Here is a 21953-nt window from a genome sequence, read left to right as displayed (position 1 = left end):
ACTTTTAGATGGGCCCCCATAAAAATGGATGGGCCAACTTTTCGCCCCAGTTTTGTTTTTACCAAATTTTTCTTAACAACAGAGAATCAGCGCTTTCAGGAAGTTGTCAGAAATCAGTATTTATGCATTTTTAAACTATTTTATAAATATATATTTGAAGTCAAAGAATAATCTCTATTATTCTGGATGGGTCTGGGTCTAATTAGGGTGGGCACACCCCAGCCCACCCTTGGCAACGCCACTGTTTGTAAATGAATGCAATGCACAGCATTAGTTTGCAGTTAAAAACAAATGTGTTATTGTATGGAGGAAGTGACAAAAAATAAATGAAGAATCAATTATCAATTTATTGATGCAAACATTAAAATGTAAATAATCACTTTTTTTTTTTTTAAATGGACAAATAAGTAGACATAGAGTATATTAACATTTTAAATTATGAATTAAACCATTTTAAATATGTATTTATTTGTCAATTTAACATTTATTTATTTTTATATTCTTCCATTTAATCACATTTCAAAATATAAATCAGGCAGTTTAAAATGTCTATTAATTTGTTCCTTTTAAAAAAGTGATTAATGTATTAACATTTTTGTATTTGAATGAATAAACTGATCATTGATTTCTTTAATTATTAAGTGTTTCTCCTAGTCCTCCATATAATCGAGACTTAATTATCTGAGCTAAACAATACAAAAATTATACCAAAAAAGTTATAAAAAAAAAAAAAAAAAAAAAGTGATTTAAAATCATTTGTGGTTTGTAAAGTAAATATCAGAAGTTTCCAAATGTTTTGTGTTGTAATCCTCAAATGACAGACACCAGCTAAGTAAAAACATCATAGGTTGGCTATAAATATATTTAATGAAAAGATGGTTGAGAAACAAAGCATCAAATTACAAACAGTCAGTGATACACTTGAAAAAAAGACACTCCCCTGTACCGGCAGCAGGGACCGTCTGTAAGAAAACATGCTGTTGACCTCAAGGAATTAAACTTTGCGGAATGTTCTAGTAGCCCCTTATTTAACAAACTCAATGGACTGGTTCCCCAAGCCGCTCTTACCTTGCGATGCCAATATGTGTGAGGAGTGTGTGCATTTTTGGATCAATGAGCAATGTGAATAACTCTGAAAAATATCACAATATGTATTATCTGTGGCTTCAGTATTGCTTGCGGTTTCTACCCTCTGAATACCTCAAAGTTTCGATACATTTTTATTTCCGAGTTCTGAACTTAAAATATGACAGAAATGGTCAAGGCTTTTATTTTAAGTAGGAAAAAGTAAACCATCTGGCCCTAGAATTTCAGTATGATAGAGGCGAGATTAGGCTGAGTGACCCATTAAAGTCAGTAGTAAGTATTACACACACTTAAATGTGTTGTACTGCCGTCTCAATAACAAACAAAGCACAAAAACGTCTCTGTTGTGTTCCTTTTGTGAGCCTTTAAATATGCAGTTTTAAAATATCAAAACATTATTTCTAGAATTTCTGCTGGTGTTTATCAATATTCGATATAAAAAAAATGATTCTGCCCTGTAGGTTTTTTTTTTTTATAAAGAATTTTGCACACACACACACACAAAAGAACAACAAATAAAAAAAAAAAAAAAATTTAAATTTAAATTCATAGCCAATTTTGTAGCATGTTTATATATGACAGAAAAAATATCTAATAGGTATTAGATAAATATTAAAGGGATATTCCGGATCTAATACAAATTAAGCTCAATCAACAGCATTTGTGGCATAATGTTAAATTACCACAAAAATGAATTTCAACTCATCCCTCCTTTTCTTTAAAAAAAAAGCACAAATCTGGGTTAAAGTGAAGCACTTACAATGGAGCCAATTTTTGGAGGGTTTAAAAGCATAAATTTGAAGCTTATAATTTTATAAAAGCACTTATATTAATTCTTCTGTTAAAACTCAAGTATTATTTGAGCTGTAAAGTTGTTTAAATCGTAATTTTTACAGAATTTTAGGGTTTGTTGACATTACATCCTCATGGTAACGAAGTTGTAAAATTGTCTATAACTTTACACAGAGCACACTAAAATCATGTTTACGTGCATAACCTTCATGTATTGTAGCTATACTTTTGAAACAGTATTTTACCTTCAAATTGGCCCCAATGACTTCCATTGTAAGTGCTTCACTGTAACCCAGATTTGTGCTTTTTTTTTTAAAGAAAAGGAGGGACGAGTCAAAATACATTTTTGTGGTAATCAACATTATGCCGCAAACGCTGTCAATTAAGCTTAACTTGTATTGAACCCAAAATATTCCTTTAATTCCACAGACAATGGCATCAAACTACAACATATATTGTACATCTTTAAGACCAAATTTAAAGCATAACTTTGGCTAATATCTTTACATTATGGTTTCCCTGTCACCATCATTTCAGTATAAATAATGGGAGACACAATGTGTTGCTGGCAATGATTTGCGGTGCTTATGTTTCAAAATCGTCATCTGATAATCATTATTGATAACAATATTTAATGCAATGACTGCTTTGTTCATGACTAATAATGGCCGAAGCATACTTTAAGCAAGTAGTTAATCGCAGACACTTCTAGAAACGCAAGGTCGATTTGCGTGTGTTGTTGCGTTACAAAATTCGTCAGACCGCAATTAATAACTTAACGCAAGCGTTGCATTCTCAACATTGCTGCAAGGGACACTATAGTGAACATCAGTGTGAATATCCACTTCTATGGCGAGTTTCCTATTTAAAGTCAGCTACTGTCATGGTGGAGCAACAGTTTGAAGAGAATGTTGCTGAGCAAGATTAAGTCAGTAAATTTATAGCAACTTCCCTGAATATTAACACATCCAGTGTTATGGCACTGACTTTTCAAGATAACTCTATCGTCCCCTTGAGTACTAGGGTTGGTTACCGCCACAGTAATGCAAGAACGCACGTTAAGCATGTTCAATCAGGCGTTGGCTAAGCACTCACATCTGTGTTCACGTACTTGCATAGTACGCAAGTATGTTTCTGGCCAGAATGTTAAAGGTGCAATTTCAATGTTAAATAATTTCTTCTATCCTAGTTTAATGTGAAGAGGCAACTATAAGTAAACCATTCATAGGTTGATTCCCTGAACAGTGTTTGATTGAACATCCTGATATGGTAATTAGGGTTACAACAATCTTTCTGATGACCACTGGCAGACGTTTCCTTTCTTCCGTATGCAGAAAGGAATCAAAAGATAATTTCAAATCATTTCAATAACTGAAATTAAGCCACAGATTTCTTACGCTGACAATATATTGCAAATAAGTAGTTACGACAGTGTGAAATCACAGATTACAAACCGACACAAACAGTGACGTCTCTTACATTTTATGATCACCAGCAGAAAGTGAACGTTACGTCTTCAGGTCGAGTTGCCTTGAAAGACTGGCAGGCAAAATAAAGAACAACCAAAGAATTACATCATCTATTAAGAGGCCGCTCAATATCAGTAATTACAAATGTGACTAGAAAGTGAAAAAGTACAAATGCGACACGCAGGTCAAAAATCATCTCTAGATGGAACTTCACTAAAACAGTCAGAAGAAATACTGAAAGCATTAGCTTCATAAACAGCAAAAACTCCCAAGTCGGAGACTAAACAAAGGCAAAAATCAATCGCAAAATAATGACTACAGTTTTTCATTCTCCCTACAATGGAAAAAAAAGAAAGAAAACTGTCATTACTGGTTTCATCAAATATTCCGTCGTACAAGACAAGCCTATGAAAAATAGCAATTCTTCCAATACATTTGCCAAACTAATTTAGCAAACTCTTTCTCTGAATACAAACAAGGTGAGCTAGAAGCTTTTCAACCACCAAAGGTCCTCATTAGGTCCTCCATCCTCAAAAATCACATTCAAAATGTGAACAAAAAAACTGAAATTCGGGGCCAGAAGATGTCAGAGGAAAACCACCACCACCAATTAATTCGTAGATTGAATGAGCGGTTATGTGCGCTGTTATTTCTCGCGGTAGTACAGCAGGTACGCTTTCAACGACTCGGGTAGCGGCAGACTAAAAATTTTGTCTCTCAGGTGATTGACTTGGGGTTCCTCGGGTTTGATAGGCTCAATGTCTTTCTCCTGCTCTTCCTCTTTGCTCTCCTCTTCGATGCATTCGTCTTCCTCGCTGTCCAGGGGTTGAGGAATCAACTGGTTCCCGACGAAGACGTAGGTGTTGATTCGGCGACGGCGCCGACAGCGCCTGCGTTTGCGCTTCTGAGACGCTCTTTGCATGGTGTTGCGGCCGCCGCTATCGTCATTGGTCAGGTTGCGGAGGGTTCGGCGAATGTAGATTCGTGACAGGTCCTGAAGACTCCTCACTGTCAAAGGGGCTGAAAGCAGATGAAGAAAATGTTTTTTTTTTTTTTTTATGTGACTGTTGTTCATTAGCCATGCAGAGTTTTTTTGTTCATAAGGAACTCTGGTTGGACGAGTTTCTCGAAGTTCTCAAATATCTTGGCAGACTAGTTCTGCTATGCTGCAGAGCAAGTACGGAGACTTGCTACCACTAGAACATCCACAGACATACTGAGTTAAGCATGTTGACATGCTGCTGCTGCACAGTTAGAAAAACACAAGACATGTGACATCAAGCATGTATGGCATGCTTCTGCACAATTAGACAAATACAATCTCCATGTAGCAGATCTAGACAAGTAGAGCTGGGGAGGTGGAGGGTTTCAGAAAAAACTTGCAGCATGCTGCAATGAAACCAGCTTACTAGCAAACTGAGCAAATTTAACATACCATATTTGAGTGAGCTGACTGGCTAACAGATCAGCTTGCGGCATTCAGAGTTTAGTCATTAGCTCATGCCCTTGTGAAAAACTTATATTAAAGTGTAAAGTCTTTTGTATGATTTTAAAATACTTTTTCCTTTTTCCTTGTTAAATAAATATTTACGTAAATCATTAAATAGGCTACATAATGAAATCGTTAAACTGTAAAATCATTAAATTGATAATTAAATCACTAAATAAGTCAATAAATGTCCCTTGTATTTCATATTAGCACTAGTTTGCATCCACATTCATTTTAGCATGTCTTTGGGTTGTTGTTTTGTTTTGTTTTTATTCAAGCAAGAGCTTTGTGTCTTTTCATTTTCACGATTACAGCTATTGGCATGTCACTCAACGACAGTGGGCATCACCTTCAAAGTATAATGTCATATTCAATAATTACCTTTTCTCACAGAATCAACAGCATGTTCCAGTCAAACATACTGCTCACTGCTGTTAAGATTGGTCCACACTGCTTAGCCAATGTTAGTTTAATTTCAGCCAACATTCCCCTTATATTGTCAATATGGATTAATATTAAGTCATTGTCCAAGTTTTGGCTGGCAACCTTATCTGCAAGTGTTAACAAGGAATCTCTTAATGTATAAACCAAGCTCAGCCATTGTTGTGGTATGAAAAAAAAATGAAAAAAAGTCTAAACTAAAAAGAAATAATAATTCTGAAATTGACGGCCACTGGCGTTTAGTGACGGTCCGGTAACTAGAACCATAAAAATGAAAATGACATGACGTTTGTGCTTAAATGAAAAGTCAACCCAAATATGATTCAATTATAAATTAAAATGGAAGCAAACTAGTGCTAAAATGAACAATTATTTATTTATTTAATTATTAGTTTAATGATTGTATTTCTTTTCTTTACAATTTTATTATGTATTTAAATATTTATTTAATGATTTAACTTTGAGTAATTTGGACATAGTGGTGGTGATCTAAATGAGCCAGAAAAATCAAGTCTTTGGAATTAGGTTTTCACTAGATGAACACCAATAATAGAATGATTTAGACTTATTCATCACATCCATAGTGTTCTTGGGCCAGTTATGTTTTTGGAAAACTTTGCTCAAATAGGAAAACCACAATCAGGTTATGAACTGAAGCTAGCATGTTACTAGATGGCTGCCCTTAGAAACTATCCGAGGGGCAGCTGATTGGACAGAACAGTATGAAGTCATAAAAGTGGGAGGTGACTCACGTAGAACCACAGCTTCAGGCTTGCTGCCGTCAGTCCTGCTCTGCTGAACAAGAGGAGCAAATGACACCGCCAGGATGTTCTTACTCTCCCAGGAACTCTGACTGGTTCTAGTGATCTGAGTCAGCTGTATCAACACAAACACAAAAGAACGTGTGCTAATAAGTATGTCAAATGTTTGAAATAGAAGACAAGGAAGGCAACCAAGATGAAGCACAAATACTGCTGTATTCTGTATATAGACATACTAAAGCATATATATATATATATATATATATATATATATATATATATATATATATATATATATATATATATATATTACACATACAGGGTTGGGGAGTAACGGAATACATGTAGTGGGATTACATATTTAAAATACAAAATATAAGTAACTATTTTCCACTACAGTTACAATTTAAATCATTGTTATTTAGAATACAGTTACATTCAAAAAGTATTTTGATTACTGAAGAGATTACTTTGCATTTTATTGTCATTTGTTTCATTTAATATTTAGTCCTTTCAGATAGAAAACATTTATACATATAAATGATGCGATCCAAAGTGCGTTTGAACAGCGGTGAAACACTTTCTTATGATGTGTTACATTCATACAAGCAGACAAAGAAGTAAGTTTGAAGTAAGTTTGGAGCAGAAGAAATAGAAATAAACCTTGTGTAAACTGTCAGCTTTACGCTAAGCTAAAATGCTATTTCTATCCATTTTACATGCACATGTTACCAGGCACGATCATATTGTTTTATCAAGAAAATTCACGTTGGATCATAATTTCTTTTTTCTAGTAAGACTTTTGTTATTAGGGCAAAAATCTTATTCTTGATAATAATTTTTGTATTGTTTTCCTGTAAAAATATCTAAAAATCCTTAAAACAAGATCAATTTGATTGATCTTGTTTTAGAAACAACACTGCATAAGATATTTAGGTTTTTCAGAGAATGTATTTTTAACATGTGTATATTGTCTTACTGTACTGACAGAGTTTTTATAGTCAAAACAAGTGAAAAAATCTACCAGTGCTGAAGAAGTAATCCAAAGTATTTAGAATACATAACTGACCTTGAGTAATCTAACGGAATACATTACAAATTACATTTTACAGCATGTATTCTGTAATCTGTAGTGGAATACATACATTCTACACATTTGGTATTTGCATTTCAAGAATTAAGGGAACAGTGCATTCAAAAACCTGTTTGACTTTCTTCTATTAAACACAAAAGGAGGAGGTTTGAAAGACTTTTAGTGAAAAACGACTTCAATTTCAGTCCGAAATTTCACAAATCTATCATATGGCTTCAGAAGTCTTGGAATATAGTGCACGTATGGATAACTTTTGTGTTGATTTTGTGGTGTGTGTGTGTGTGTGTGTGTGTGTGTTTGTTTGTTTTCTGGCTTGAAAGCTCGTCTCTATATGCATGCATGATTAACCATTCCTTTAAAATGCTATTTTCTAGTTTCAGTTAACTGATCTTAAGATGTTATTGCACAAAGTAGTGTCAAAAGTACTGGTACTTCAGTACCAAGTAAAAAAAAAAAAAAAAAAAAAAGCTGTAGCAATACCAGTGTTTCCGCAGTACCGAGCAACGACTCAATTCGGTCCCCGCGCTGCTGTCTGACTGACAGACAGCTGCTTTCAAATACTCACGCTTATTTGACTTTGTTTTCTGTGACTCATTTTACACTGAAATGGACAATTAATTAAATTAAAATAGTGATGTGTCCTAGTGTGATTATTAAATCATGTGCTGCGAGTTTCAGCACACATTTGAATTGTTTGAAGCCGCTTATAAGCTGAAAACACAGACTGATCAAAAACCACATTTTATGAGTGTCACATGCTGAGCTTGTTGTAGTAGATGACAGAAGAGAGCACACATTTACTGTTAAGCACGCAGCGCCTGCAGACTATATATTTCTATAATTTAATCGCAGCATTTTGTGCTTCAATATTCTGGGTCATATAACCAATTTCTTAACCGGAAGTGTGAAACTACCGTCAAAAACACAGAACAGAAAAGCCTTCACGTCAAAATAAAAGCTAAATGGGTATTAAAGAAATAGCGACAGAAATGTATAATACTGAATAGTACAACATAGTATTAATGTAATAATAAAAATAATGAAACTTCAGGGAAACATGCAATTGTTTTAATTTAATATTTACATTAATACATTAAACTTTGTTAAATAGGCTAAAGGAGTGTGTTCAATAGCATATTGCCTATTTTTTGTGGTATCAAAATTGGTATCGAGAATCGTGAAATTTTACTGGTATTGGTACAGACTACTGAAATTTTGGTATTGTGGCAACTGTCAACCCTAGCAAAAAGCATGAAAACGTATGTACAATTCTGTCTTCCTAAATGCTTGTGTAACTCACAAAGATCACCTCCATTAGAACAGAGAATCATACCTGATCATCTATTGGCATGACCAAAATCCCTCCAACTTTCAGCAGGATCTTCATGTAGTTCTCATGGTCTTTTTGGACTCCAGCCCCGCAGTAAACACGATCATACTGATGACTGTCTGATGAAATCTCCAGGCAGTTCCCCACTACAAAGTGTGGTTCACAGAATTCAAACCTGAAATGACACATTTATATCTCTGATATCAATTTCTGGTAACAACACTTCTAAATTTTCTTAGGACTGTTGCTTTCTTCGGTGTTGCTATGTGGTTGCTAAGGTGTTCTGAATGAAGGGCTCCAGAAGCGCTGCCGACTTCTTTGGGCTCGGTCTCATTTGAGATGGAAAGTAGAACCGTGGAACTGTTTTTTGGCCCGATGAGTCCACATTTCAAAAAGGTTTTGAAAAACACAGCCGTCGTGTTATCCGGGCCAAAGAGGAAAAGGACCATCCAAGCTGTTATTAGCGTCAGGTCCAAAAGCCAGTGTCTGTATGGGCCAGGAGTGTGTCAGCGCCCATGGCATGGGTAATATGCACATCTGTGAGAACACCATTAATGCAGATAGATATGTACAAATTTTAGAGCAACATATACTGCCATCCAGCACCGTCTTTTCCAGGGACGTCCCTGCATTTTCCAGCAGAACAACTTCAAACCACATACTGCCCGGATTTCAAGTGCATGACTGTGTGAACAGAGAGTGTGGGTGCTAGATTGGCCTACCTGCAGTCCTGACCATCTCCAATTGAGAATGTGTGGCACAACGAAGTCCCCGTACAATTGTGCAGCTAAAGACCTTTATAATGGATGAATAGGGGAAAATTCCACTTTTTAAACTTAACAAACTTGTCCTCAATGCCTAAATGCTTAATAAGTGTTATTAGAAATAATGGTGATGTTTCACGGTGGTAAATACTTGACTGTCCCAACTTTTCTGGAATGTGTTGCAATCATCTGATTGAAATTACTGTTCATTTTCAAACAAACAATGAAATTCACAAGGTAAAACATCATATAATGTGTAGTTATAGAGCTTTCAATATAGCAAAGGGTGAATATAATTGACACTCATTTTTGTTTTTATTAGCATTTTTCATACTGTCCCAACTTTTTCGGAATTGGGGTTGTATGTTGTCAGTTTGATCATCAATGTGTTGAGATCGCTGCTCAAATTCACTGGTAACCGGCTCAAGCAGCATGGTAGAAGGCGTGTGTGTTTGTGTCAACTGCAAACTCGCATTTAGATCTGCCTCCATTCCGGTATGCACCCCCCACTTTTCATAATCCAATGAACAACCGGTGGATAAAATCAAATCCCCACCCTACATTTTTTTCTTGTTCAATAAGCCATTTCACTTGGAAATATGTCACAATACGGAAGTCGGTCGCAACGTCCGTTTCATGCTGACTTTAACGATTATTGTTTACAGTCATTTAAATTTACATTAATAGTAGTAGTAGCAAAATTGTAGTATTAATAATAAAATAATATTAATAATAATAAAACAAATTTGACCACATTCTTCTGTGTAATAGATTTGAATTTATGCTAATTATTTTTTTCCCCACCAGCAGCAGTGCTAACACCTAAAAACTTATGTGTACAGCTCCGCACTATATTCTGGTCCCTGCAGTTTATATGGCTTGGGTCCCTCCTTCAAATGTAAATCTAAATCTTTTGCTTTCTAGTTTTATAATCTGCTTAAAAATATTACATCCAATTGCTTAAAGTTATACAATCCTCCTAAAGAAGACACATAATTTATCATTCAGGTTTGAGCACAAACGGTGCAGGACAAGTAATCAACCACCAAGCAATAACCCAGAACACCCTAACAAGCAAATGGCAACACCCTAGCATTATAATATAAAGCACTCACATCAACAACAAAAAAAAAAACCAAAAAAACAAAAAAAAAAGTTCTATGGCTTAATGTTCTGCAATGAACTAAGGATTTATCTTCTTTCTTCGCTGATAGAGAACTAATTAAATGCCAAGACATAAGAAATCTGATATTGAACTACATTATTAGCATCGGTTCATACATAGCACTGACACTTGAGTGTTTTTATTTGCTTACGGCAGCTAGGCATCAGTTTTCATTGAGTAGTCGTAGTAGGCTTTACAGGATGAGTAAAGATATTGATATCCAATAAAGTGATCCAAACAAGAGAGCTCCCAAAGTGCAACAACATTGATTAAACAACCTTTTGGCACATGGCTTTCTATTATGAAACAAGAAGGCTTTTATAGATTGTTTGAAAGCATTAATGGTTCGTACAATACGTCATTTTAGCTGTTTCACCATCCCAGTTCTTCTGCCCTCAATAAGTGTAAGCTGTGGTGAAAAGCTTCTTGCTTTGATTCCTGACAAAACAGATGTTTTCAAGCAGCTAATGCAAGGGAGAGACATCAGGGAAGCCCAGTTGCCTGCCTAATATTGTTGGGGACTCTCTTATCTCACAGTATTTGGCTGTGACAAGTATGTCCGCAGAACTGTGTATATATCTCAGTTGAGATTTATGTTGTGGGTAAGCTAATGGATCATCTGGTTTACATAGAAAATTAATGAGAAGGGCTGACAAATTAAAGTTGCAAACTTTGAAGTTGAAACCCCTGACCAAAAAACTGTGGAGGGGTTAATGTGTTGGTACTCTTTGGCTTTCTACAAAGGAAGAATTCATCATGGCAACTCATTCATATGTAATTTGCATCACTGGAGATGGTACAAATTAAAATATCTGTTGTGTGGTGTGAAATACCTTTGATTGATATTATGGTAACAAAATGTGTGTAACCTTTGGCAAGATTGGTGCCCCTCCATTTAGAATCTATAAGTTAACACTAATTTGTTCAAAGGAATTTCAAACTATACAGGATGACACAATTATTAAGAACAATGAAAAATGTGAACATGCCTGTCAAAGCTGTCGCTGTTTTTAATGAAGTCGTCAAGTCTTTCTTTTGCATATTCCACAACATCCTTGTGGAGCTCAACGCCGTGATTTACTCCAAAGGGACCTGCAATTTAAAACAGAATCAAAATACTAGTATTTTACACAGTTACAACACAATTTCATAAAGAAAATTCATAGCCAATAGCAGACTAAATTAATTTAAATAAATGATATCATTGCAACTATATTATCTTCTTGGAATCGTTTAAAGGCTAAATCTATTACCATAAAAAAATGAATTCAAACAAATAACCAAATCATTAAAAATACATATCTCTGGTTTCAAATGTATGTCTAGAGGCATACCATTTTGAATACCACTTACTAGAATTTAAATATATAGCATTGTACTTATACTCCTAATACTGGTACTTTAAGGTACTTCAAAGAATAACATGATATTATCATGCAAAAAAACATGGTATTACCAATGTACTTGTCCAAAAAAACATGGTATTGCCACAGTACCATGTCCATAGAAATGTGGGATCACCATGGTACATATCCCAAATACATGTTATTTGATGGTACATGTCCCAAAAACATGGTTTAACCACAATACTTGTCCAAAACCATGATATTACCATGGTACCATGTCCAAAAAACATGGTATTACTATAGAACAATGATATTACATTGGTACTGGTCAAAAAATAAACAAACATGTGATTACCATGGTATTTGTCCAAAAACAAAAACAACACCACCATGGTATTACCATGGTACTTCTCCAAAAAAAACAAGGAATTAACAGGGTATTTGTCTAAACACCATGGTATTACCATGGCAGCATGTCCAAAGATCTTGGTGTCACCATGATACTTGTCCAAAAAACATGGTATTACCATGGTACCATGTCCACAAAATATGCTAACTATGGTACCTGTCTTTAAAAAACATGGTATTACCACAGTATTATATCCAAAAAACATGGTATTACTATGATACTTGTCAAAAAGGTGTTACTACGATACCATGTCCAAATAAACATGTAATCGCCATGGTACTTGTCAAAAAATATTAAATAATAAAATAACTGTTATAACCATGGTACTAAAAAAAAAACACAACATGGTATTAGCAAAAAACAAACAAACAAACAAACAAACAAAAACATTACAATGGTGCTTGTCCAAAAAATACGGTATTTCCATTGTATTATCCACTATGTTCAAAAATATCTGTTTACAGTGTTACTTGTCCAAAAAAATTAAAATAAATAAAAGGTATTGCCATGGTACTTTTTTAGATAGTGAAGTTAGGTCCATTTTAATAAGCATCTTTAAATAAGTCCAATTTTATTTTATTTGTATAGCACTTTCCACAATAACTATTGTTTCAAATAAATTATATATTTTATATAATGTTTCCTTTACAGTCCTTTTAAAGTCACCATAGTCTACTAAGGGTTTAATCTACACCCTGTTCAAGTTCAAGAGCACATCTTACCTATGATCAGACCCACCATGGTGCTCAGGTATCCCGTGCCACTGCCTAGGTTAAGGAAAGACAAACCCTGCCGGAGTTTCAAAGCCTCCATCACCTCCGAATAGATACATGGCGCAGAGAGGTGTATATTCCCATTCTTCCATGCTAGATCTTTATAGGCATTTTCTCTGTAGCCCTCCAGGTAGTAATCTCCACGGTCTATGGCCCTAAAGGCCTGTTCGACGCGGTCTGTGCGGATATACTGGGCGTCCTTCAGGTTGTCAATCAATTCATCATTATCCTCACCAGCACTGACTGCTCCACCCATGATCCCCTCACAGCCACCAAAAAATAAAAACAAATAAATGGAAAAGAAACCAAAAAAACTTAAAGAAAAAATGCAGGAGGTGAGAGACAGATCCGGTCTTCACATCCAGATGGAAGTGTTTGAGTGATTCTCCACAGGGAAGCCCACTCGGGATGTCTTGTGTCCCACACAAATCACTTCAGACCATTCTCAAGTACAGCAAGATCTGAGAATTGAAAAACAAAGGACGACAGTTAGAACTCACCCTTGAACATTTCAGTTTATTCTTTTTTTTGGTATATGGCCGGAAAAAGGAGCCATACTCTGCGAGTTCTTCCATGCCACATGATACCTGCTGGCTTTGATTCTACAGGTAGGTGTAGCATGTACCTGATGCTACTTGACTGTTGCAAGCAGCTTTAATATTGCAAAGGAAAGCCTTTGTGTGTCCCAAATGTAAAGAGTTTTACAGAACTATGTTTTTACATATTCTCAAGTAAACCAAAGTATAGTTTGGTCTTTACGTGTCAAAGTTTACTACTCAAGCCTTTGTTCAAATCCCTAACCCTCATTATGAACTATAAAAATAGTGATTATATGCTTGCCTTCACAAAACACCACTAATACATGCATACAAACATGCTTTAAAGCTCAATTAACCATTTGCTTACTACTTTGAAAGGCTGGTAAAGTACACAGTATTTGTAACAAAGTAAGAGAAAAGCAATGTTTATAATTGCCATTTGGGCTGCTAATGGGTCTGTAGGTTTCGGAATTTCCTTGAATTTTAATTCATCAGCCCATGGGTACTTGAGTTAAGCTGAATTGCTGTAACTTCAAGTATTTTTTTTAGACCTACACCAGTTCTGGATTTTAAACAAGAAAACAGGAGGCTTATTTGCAATGGTTCAGTGAGCACGCATCCAAATGAGAACAAAAAGGATATACACAAAACAATTATCTCCATTCTGTACTCCAATTAGAGCTGACTCCTTGACATAGCTATACCAAGGACCATATTTAGTAACAAAACATGTTTACATAACAGGCTCATTTTCATATGTTCTGTGCATCTTGGCTTTAGAGAGTGATTCTTGTTTTTTTCCCCCTTTCTTTTTTTCTCGTTCTCATTTGTCTTCCTTTTCAGCTTTATCCTGTATTGCTGCCCTTTGTGTCTTCTGCACTAAAAATACTGCAGAGAAGGAACTGGGTCAAACCTCCTACTCTGTTTTGTACAAGACCTGATTGCAACCCTACAGAGATTCCTTGTACATCAGATTACAACAAAACAGAATGGCACCCATTATATTTCTTTGAGAGTTCTGTCTAACAAAAACAAGTATATCTGAATAAAGCTGATATAGTATTCAACTGGACTGATGGTTTCTTCCTCACTGCAAACTGCAATTCCAGCAATCTGAACAACTGTTGAGTTAAGTTCATACTGGAACAGAAACAGTTCGTTATAAAGCTGCGCTGATCCATCATTAACATGCTTAAACATGCTGGCTGCAACACTGCACCATTATCTCATTACACCAAATGCTCTGTTAGAGAAAAACCTGTTAAACGTTCCTCTGTACCTAACCTGCCAACTGAAAAAGAGATTTTCAAGAAAAGATGGCAAGCAACAATACAGCCATCTTCCTTATATGGATTAATGTTTAAGAGTTGCATTGAACCAAATCCTGAAACAAAAGCAGGCATACATTGTATGATTTTTAGATATAGGGTAGTTGACATAGAACATGTCCATAACATTTTTTTTTTCTTCGACATCAAAATTTTCAATAAAAATATATGCATTTGAATTAAAGGTGGGGGGGGATAATTGATGTATTGCTAAAGGGTCATTCCGTGTCAACTCAAATTCTGGCTCAGAATTTCGTTTTAAATAAATACATTTTTTTTATTGTGAAAGATAAACATAAATGATGATTAAAGACAGACAAAATGACCATTTTCATCTATGATTTGGCAAAAGGCCAATAAATAGCTTTAAAAAGGTGATATCGTCATTATTTTATTTTTAAACAGAGATAGGTAGGTCTATTACTAAAATCAGTTGACATCAGCGCCCCTTGTTGCATTATGCGCTAATGGTGTGAGTACAAAAATACTGAAGTATTAAAGATATCTTAACATACTTATTCTGGTCCTTATAAGGCCCTATATGGTTAAATCCCACATATATTGTGCTGTCAATGTGGCTCCATACATAAACTGTTACATTTTACCCATTTGCAAAAAATGTGGGTCTTCGGATTTCAGAAATGCACATCTGCAACGCCCTGGAAAATCTAAGACTGTTGAGTTTCAAGTAGCCATATCTTGCACAGTCTAAGTGGAAGCCTATGTCCTTGGTTGACACATGCACTCATGTATCTATAGCATGTGTGTCACAGGTGTTTGTCTGACCCAGTGAAACTGGAAGCCAAAAACTCAGCTCAACCACAAACTAAAGACTGAGTGTTATAATACTGAGAAACACAACACACCAATAATAATAATAATAATAATAATAATAATAATAATAATATCATCAATAACTATTATTATTATTATTATTTTATTAATAACTATATATAAAACTATTTCATATTATTATTATTATTATTGTTAATAATAATAAAACAATAATAATATTGTAGATAGTATTATTTATTATTATTATTGCTAATAATAATAAAAACAATAAATATAGTTATAAACGATATTATTATTTATTATACACAACAATGTATCGTTGTTGTTGTTGTTAAAAATGAATCATTATAATAAAGTCAACAATAATTATAAGTATACTTATTATTATTGTAGTTGTTAATTATAATAATTATTGTTTTTGCTATTATTATTAATAATAATAATAATAATAAAATAGAATTTATTGTTTATTATTATCATTATTGTTGTGCATTATAATGATACAAAAATTTATATACAATAATAACAGTTATTGTACATTTTATTATTATTGTAGTTGTTAATTATAATAATTATTGTTTTTGTTATTAATAATAATAATACAAATAGAAATTATTGTTTATTATTATCATTGTTGTTGTTCATTATATAATGATACAAATATTAATATACAATAATAACAGTTATTGTACATTTTATTATTATTGTAGTTGTTAATTATAATTATTGTTTTTGTTATTATTAATAATAATAATAATAATAATAAAAATAGAAATTATTGTTTATTATTATCATTGTTGTTGTTCATTATATAATGATACAAATATTAATATACAATAATAACAGTTATTGTACATTTTATTATTATTGTAGTTGTTAATTATAATAATTATTGTTTTTGTTATTAATAATAATAATAATAATAATAATAAAAATAGAAATTATTGTTTATTATTATCATTGTTGTTGTTCATTATATAATGATACAAATATTAATATACAATAATAACAGTTATTGTACATTTTATTATTATTGTTGTTGTTAATTATAATAATTATTATTGTTTTTGTTATTATTATTAATAAACAGTAACTTCTATTATTATTTATTATTATCATTATTGTTGTGCATTATATAATTATACAAATATTAATATACAATAATAACAGTTATTGCAGATTTTATTATTATTGTTTTTGTTGTTAATAATAATAAATTATTATGAATATTATTATTATTGTTAAAATTAATCATATTTAAATTATAATTATATTAAATTGAAATAAGTGTCTCTACATGTTTTAGTACACTCTGATATACAGTATATGTACACTATATGGCCAAAAGTTTGTGGACACCATATGTGCTTGATGAATATTTGATTTCAAAGCCTTAGGCATCAATTTCCCCCTTTGCTGTAATAACAGCTTCCACTCTTTTGGGAAGGCTTTCCACTATGCTGTATGTAGTAACATGGCTGCAGGGATTTGCTCTCATTCAGACACAAGGCTATCAGTGAGGTCAGGAACTGATGTTGGTCGATGGGGCCTGACTTACAGTTGCTGTTCCAGTTCACCTCAAAAGTGATCAGAGGGGTTCAGGTCTGGGCTTTGTGCAGGCCAGTCAATTTCTTCCACGCCAGACACAGTAAAGCATTTCTTTATGGACCTCACTTTGTTCACAGGGGTATTGTCATGCTGGAACAGAAAAGGGCTATCCCCAAACAGTTGCCACAAATTTGGAAGCACACAAAGCCCAAGCCATTACATAAAGAAACATTAAGATTTTTCTTTACTGGATTTAATGGAGTAACCAAATTCATTAATTAGAAGGGGATGTCCACAAACTTTTGGCCATATAGTGTATATACCTAAAAATGCCTACTATATTTATAAGGCGCAAATCTTCCGGTTTAAGATGGACATTTAAAGCAACAGCACCACCACGTTACTCACCTCAAAACAAAGATGGCGCAACAAGCCACAAAATAGTAATATTTCACTCCACAGACGAGATTTCAGTCGATAGTTAACAGAAGAGCATAATTGCGACGCGTTCATTAGTTTGCGTCACGTTCGCTATATACACATAGTATAAACGTCTAAAGATTACATCTAAGAAACTATGCGCTGACATATATTAAAACAATTACAAAAACAAGTCAGCTAAACAAAAGTGGGGGGCTGTATTTGGCCAATTGACATGTTCAGATCCGCCATAATCTCTGAGACAGGATTTGCATGCAGTAACTAGCAAGAAATTACTTGAATAACTCCATAGACTGTGACAGTCATGCAACAAGGCTAAATATGTATAATATATGGAGAAACAGCGCGCGTGGCCTTCTGTTATAGTGTTATGACAACAATCAGCAAAAGAACAATTAATCACAAATGAAGAGCTATTAGATATTATGTTGCTATGTGTTATTATTTTCTCCTAAGTATTGGTAAACTTGCATCCCCAGTTTGTGCGTCTGGCTGTTGTGGAATTCAGATGTAAATAAGCATGTGCACATGATTTTACTGAAAATATTCTTCATAGAAACCCATGATTTGATGTATTTGGCTGACTGTTTAATAAAAACAGTGCATGCATTAAACCAAGACATTTGGTTTGCATTTAGCTATTTAGCCACATGTACATCTTGGTAAGCTGCACAATTCAGCGCAAACAACAAAACAAAAATGTCGGCATCATCTCCGCAGAAATAACAATGTTCACTGACCTTTTTTAACGCCATGAATCAGTCTCAGACTCGCTTTGCACAAGCCAAACAAACAGCTGCAGAGTGGATGCACATTGGCGTTGGTGTTTTAAACGCAGTACTGTTGTGTGATGTATGGATTTTGGTGGCTTTGAAGATCCAGCGCTGTTTTTCTCGAGGAACAGCTGAGAGGATGTAAACACACGTCACGTGGTTCACGGAAACGAGGCTGCGGACTTTAAAAACGGGTTCCTATGAGACCGCTACAGGGTCCTTCCTCTAGGGGGCGCTCGAAGGCTCAAAAAGTCGAATCCTCCTTTGAGTTGCATTCAAATCTCAGGACATTTTTTCTTATTGGAGACATTTGTGCACCAAGAAGCATAATCATATAAATCTATTAATTCTAAGGACAGTTTTGTGAGACAAAAACTGTGCACCAGCAATCTCTGTAAAATTATTCAATAATACGGCTCGTCCAGAAATAACGTGATTAGTCCATCCTGACCAGGGCAGAGGAAAGTAACCTAGATTGGGGTAAGATGAGCCGATGTTTACATATGTTGTCTCCTGTATAATGAAAAAAATAGACAGAGGTAAACTGAATAGAGCCTCATTTATTTTAACATGTCTGCTATCACTTGATGCTATAAAAATGAGTATGTGACAGAAAGCCACAAACATATGGCCTTTTCAGTAGATGCTGTTTACACTAAATCTTCTTTGCACTAAGTGCAAATAATCAATCAATCTTTATAATAGTTTTTTAATGTATTATTAGTAGTAGTATTAAAGGAAATACTAAGAGTGGATACATAAAACAGGATGGAAAAAACTGGGGCATACAAGAAGACAGTGTCTTTACACACTACGCCATTGAGGTGGCACTTGAAAATGCAGTTTGTCTTCAATTTTAGTGTTCCCACCAGAATATTTGAGTGCAAACAGCCACGCCATTTGGCAGGTGCTGTTTACACCTAGTGCAAATAGTCACTCCATTACAGAAAATGTGATCCAATGGCTCAACTTGCCCCAGGTTAGGGGTAAGTTACTCCTGGTCAGTGGGTAAGATGAACCATATGGGGGTAAGATGACTGACTGAATTTTCCCAGTGAAACACTGAATAAATTCCACATATTATTTTTAATCTACAATTTCTTATCTATAATATATTAATTTATTAATGATAATCTCCTACTTTCCCCTTGCTTCCTTTAACAACGAAGATTGTTATTGCATGTAAATAATGGAACAAACCGGACAAATCACTTAGCATAGCCTAAATACCTAATATTATTTAATAATGCCTAGTTGCCAGAAAAAGAAAAAAAAAAAAAAATACTAGTGCAAATTAGTTTGGATTCAAACCTATAGCTGCACTAAAAACTTATAGCAAAGGTCCTTTTAGGTCCCCTTTTAATTGCATTATAACATTATAAACAGAACAGTTATTAAAACAAATTTGTTTCGGTAAAAACCAGTGGCTCAACTTTCCCCAGACTGTTCAGTTCATTTTGCCCCATAGTGACCATTTTGGGAAAATCGCTTATACTTCAGGGCTAATATTGTGCTAATCAAATTATGGGTATTTATACATACGCTGGATATACACAAACATGCATAATACTGTAAGTTTGTACCTGAATAAATTTGCTTTGGCACAACAGTCAGTAAACCTCAAATGAACAAAATTTACTTTGGCTAGCAAAAAACACTTTTTGGTATAAAAAGATACTTACCACTTTTCCCATGTGCTTCTCCATTTCACAGCAAGTTAGAAATGATGAATAGTGCTTACAAGGTCACATGACACAAAACATATGTTCAGTTGCCCAGATGCAGGGGATGCCCTTAGAAAATAACATTTGTTACATCCTTAACTTATTTAATATTTTAAGTAAATATTTTATTCATAAATGTAAATGGTCAAAGAAGATACATAATTTTGTACATTTCAAGTTTGAATTTTAGCAGCACCTTGAAGCACTGGAGGGTGTTAAGAACACCAAGACCAAAAAGACACTGGACTGCTGGGGGTCACTCAGGCCTGTTGCCTACGTGACAATTCTTAGTTAAAACATTTACTTTACATTTCATCTTCAATCACTAGAGAATAGTGACGAATATTGTCTGAACATCTTACTGAGAGAAAGCATATCTAATCAGTATGTTTTGGGAAAGTTTCCTGGTGATAGCCAGAGCTCGACCAAATCCAACCTTGAAGAAGCTGTGTATCTGTGTGTGTTTTTGTTACTCTTTTGTCACAGGACCTGACGTGAACAACTGGCACGCAGGGGAGGTGAGATGACCATCTGACGGGACAAACTGGTGTCTAGTATCTCAGATTGGTGACCTCAGAGGGTCACTTTGTGCCTAAACCAGGATTTGACTTACATCCTGATAATCAATGGAGATATTCTTCTGGCTAACAGCCCATATGTGGAAATTTTCCAAGTTTTTCTGTGTCTTAACCAATCAGAATCATTCAACCTGACATGATGACGTAGCTTAGTGTCTTGTGTGAGAGTATAATTGCTGCTGCAATAAGAATGTAGGGGGAGCGGCCTACGAACTCCTCGTGAGTGTGAAGCTGACTTCTGCTGATGAAATTGCAAACTATTCTTCAGTAAAATCTTCTTCAATTGATTGCATCTCAGACTCATGGTCTTCATTCATCATATCTGGTCCTTGGGTCTTAACTGTAAAATCCCCTACAAAAGTATAGCCACAAGATGTAAACAATATGTATGTTAGCATGATTTTAGTGTGATAAAATCACTTACTAACCTTTTCTATGATAAGTTGTAGCCAAGTTTACAACTTTGTTGCCATGACGATGTGATGTCAACAAACCCTAAAACAACTGTACTGTAAAAATGACAATTTAAACAACTTTACAGCTCAAATAATACATGATGTTTGACAGAAGAATCAATGTAAGTGCTTTTATAAAATTATAATCTTCACATTTCTGTTTTTAAACCCTCCAAAAACTGGCCCCATTCACTTCCATTGTAAGTGCCTCACTGTAACCTTGATTCTTGCTTTTTTTTTTTTTTTTTTTTTTTAAGAAAATGAGGGATGAGTCTAAAGAATTTTTTTGTGGTAATCAACATTAAGCCACAAATGCTGTCGATTGAGCGTAACTTGAATTGCACGCGGAATATTCCTTTAAGTTCGAACTGTATAGTCACAATGCTCTTGTAGGATCCCGATGTAATATGTCATAATGCCAAATGAGGTCTGGGAACATCAGGTCATGATGTTCAAACTACTTTACCAAATGCCCAAAAGTAACTTTACAACATGGACAATATGTCATAGCACTGTCATTCAGTGGAACTGTGTCCCCACAAAGATAGTAAAACCTAAACAGTTAAACTATATACAACAATAAAATGTTTTTTTTTTTATTATTATTATTATTATTATTCCTACATATGAAAACTAGGAGTAATAATAATATTGATAAACAATGATCTCCCTTTTAATACCAAAAAATTTGCGAAAACCAATTCACCACTTTATGTATGAAATTTTTGCCAAAAATGGACACACGGGCCACTTTTGATACATTTTAGGGTTAAGAAAACAGCAGCATACTTTCATGCATCATCTGTATGAGGTTTATAGTAAACTGAAAACTTTCTTAAAAATAGTGAAACTAT

The 21953-nt window shown here is 34.3% G+C and overlaps 1 protein-coding gene across 1 annotated transcript; it reads right to left on the bottom strand.

Moving 5' to 3' along the window:
* Positions 1 to 844: 844 nt before the first annotated feature.
* LOC127434120 (protein-L-isoaspartate O-methyltransferase domain-containing protein 1-like) lies at positions 845 to 18488 on the bottom strand. The gene is made up of 6 exons (XM_051686620.1): positions 18310 to 18488; positions 12868 to 13379; positions 11380 to 11482; positions 8465 to 8636; positions 6030 to 6153; positions 845 to 4367 (listed from the first exon to the last, which is right to left on the bottom strand). The coding sequence occupies exons 2-6, from the start codon at positions 13172 to 13174 to the stop codon at positions 3994 to 3996; spliced, it is 1080 nt and encodes a 359-aa protein (XP_051542580.1). The 5' UTR covers positions 13175 to 13379; positions 18310 to 18488; the 3' UTR covers positions 845 to 3993.
* Between the last annotated feature and the right edge of the window lie 3465 nt (positions 18489 to 21953).

This window comes from Myxocyprinus asiaticus, chromosome 44 (assembly GCF_019703515.2).
Source record: "Myxocyprinus asiaticus isolate MX2 ecotype Aquarium Trade chromosome 44, UBuf_Myxa_2, whole genome shotgun sequence".
In the NCBI taxonomy this organism is placed as follows: domain Eukaryota; kingdom Metazoa; phylum Chordata; class Actinopteri; order Cypriniformes; family Catostomidae; genus Myxocyprinus; species Myxocyprinus asiaticus.
The sequence above is the reverse complement of the archived record's forward strand: the minus strand, read 5'-3'. Positions and strand labels throughout refer to the sequence as shown.

Excerpts from the sequence above, each read along its gene's own strand:
- LOC127434120 (XM_051686620.1), bottom strand. The coding sequence starts at position 13,174 with ATGGGTGGAGCAGTCAGTGCTGGTGAGGATAATGATGAATTGATTGAC. Across the intron at positions 11,483-12,867 it reads CATGGTGGGTCTGATCATAG|GTCCCTTTGGAGTAAATCAC; the intron begins GTAAGATGTGCT and ends TTTAAATTGCAG. Across the intron at positions 4,368-6,029 it reads GCCTGAAGCTGTGGTTCTAC|CCCCTTTGACAGTGAGGAGT; the intron begins GTGAGTCACCTC and ends ATCTGCTTTCAG.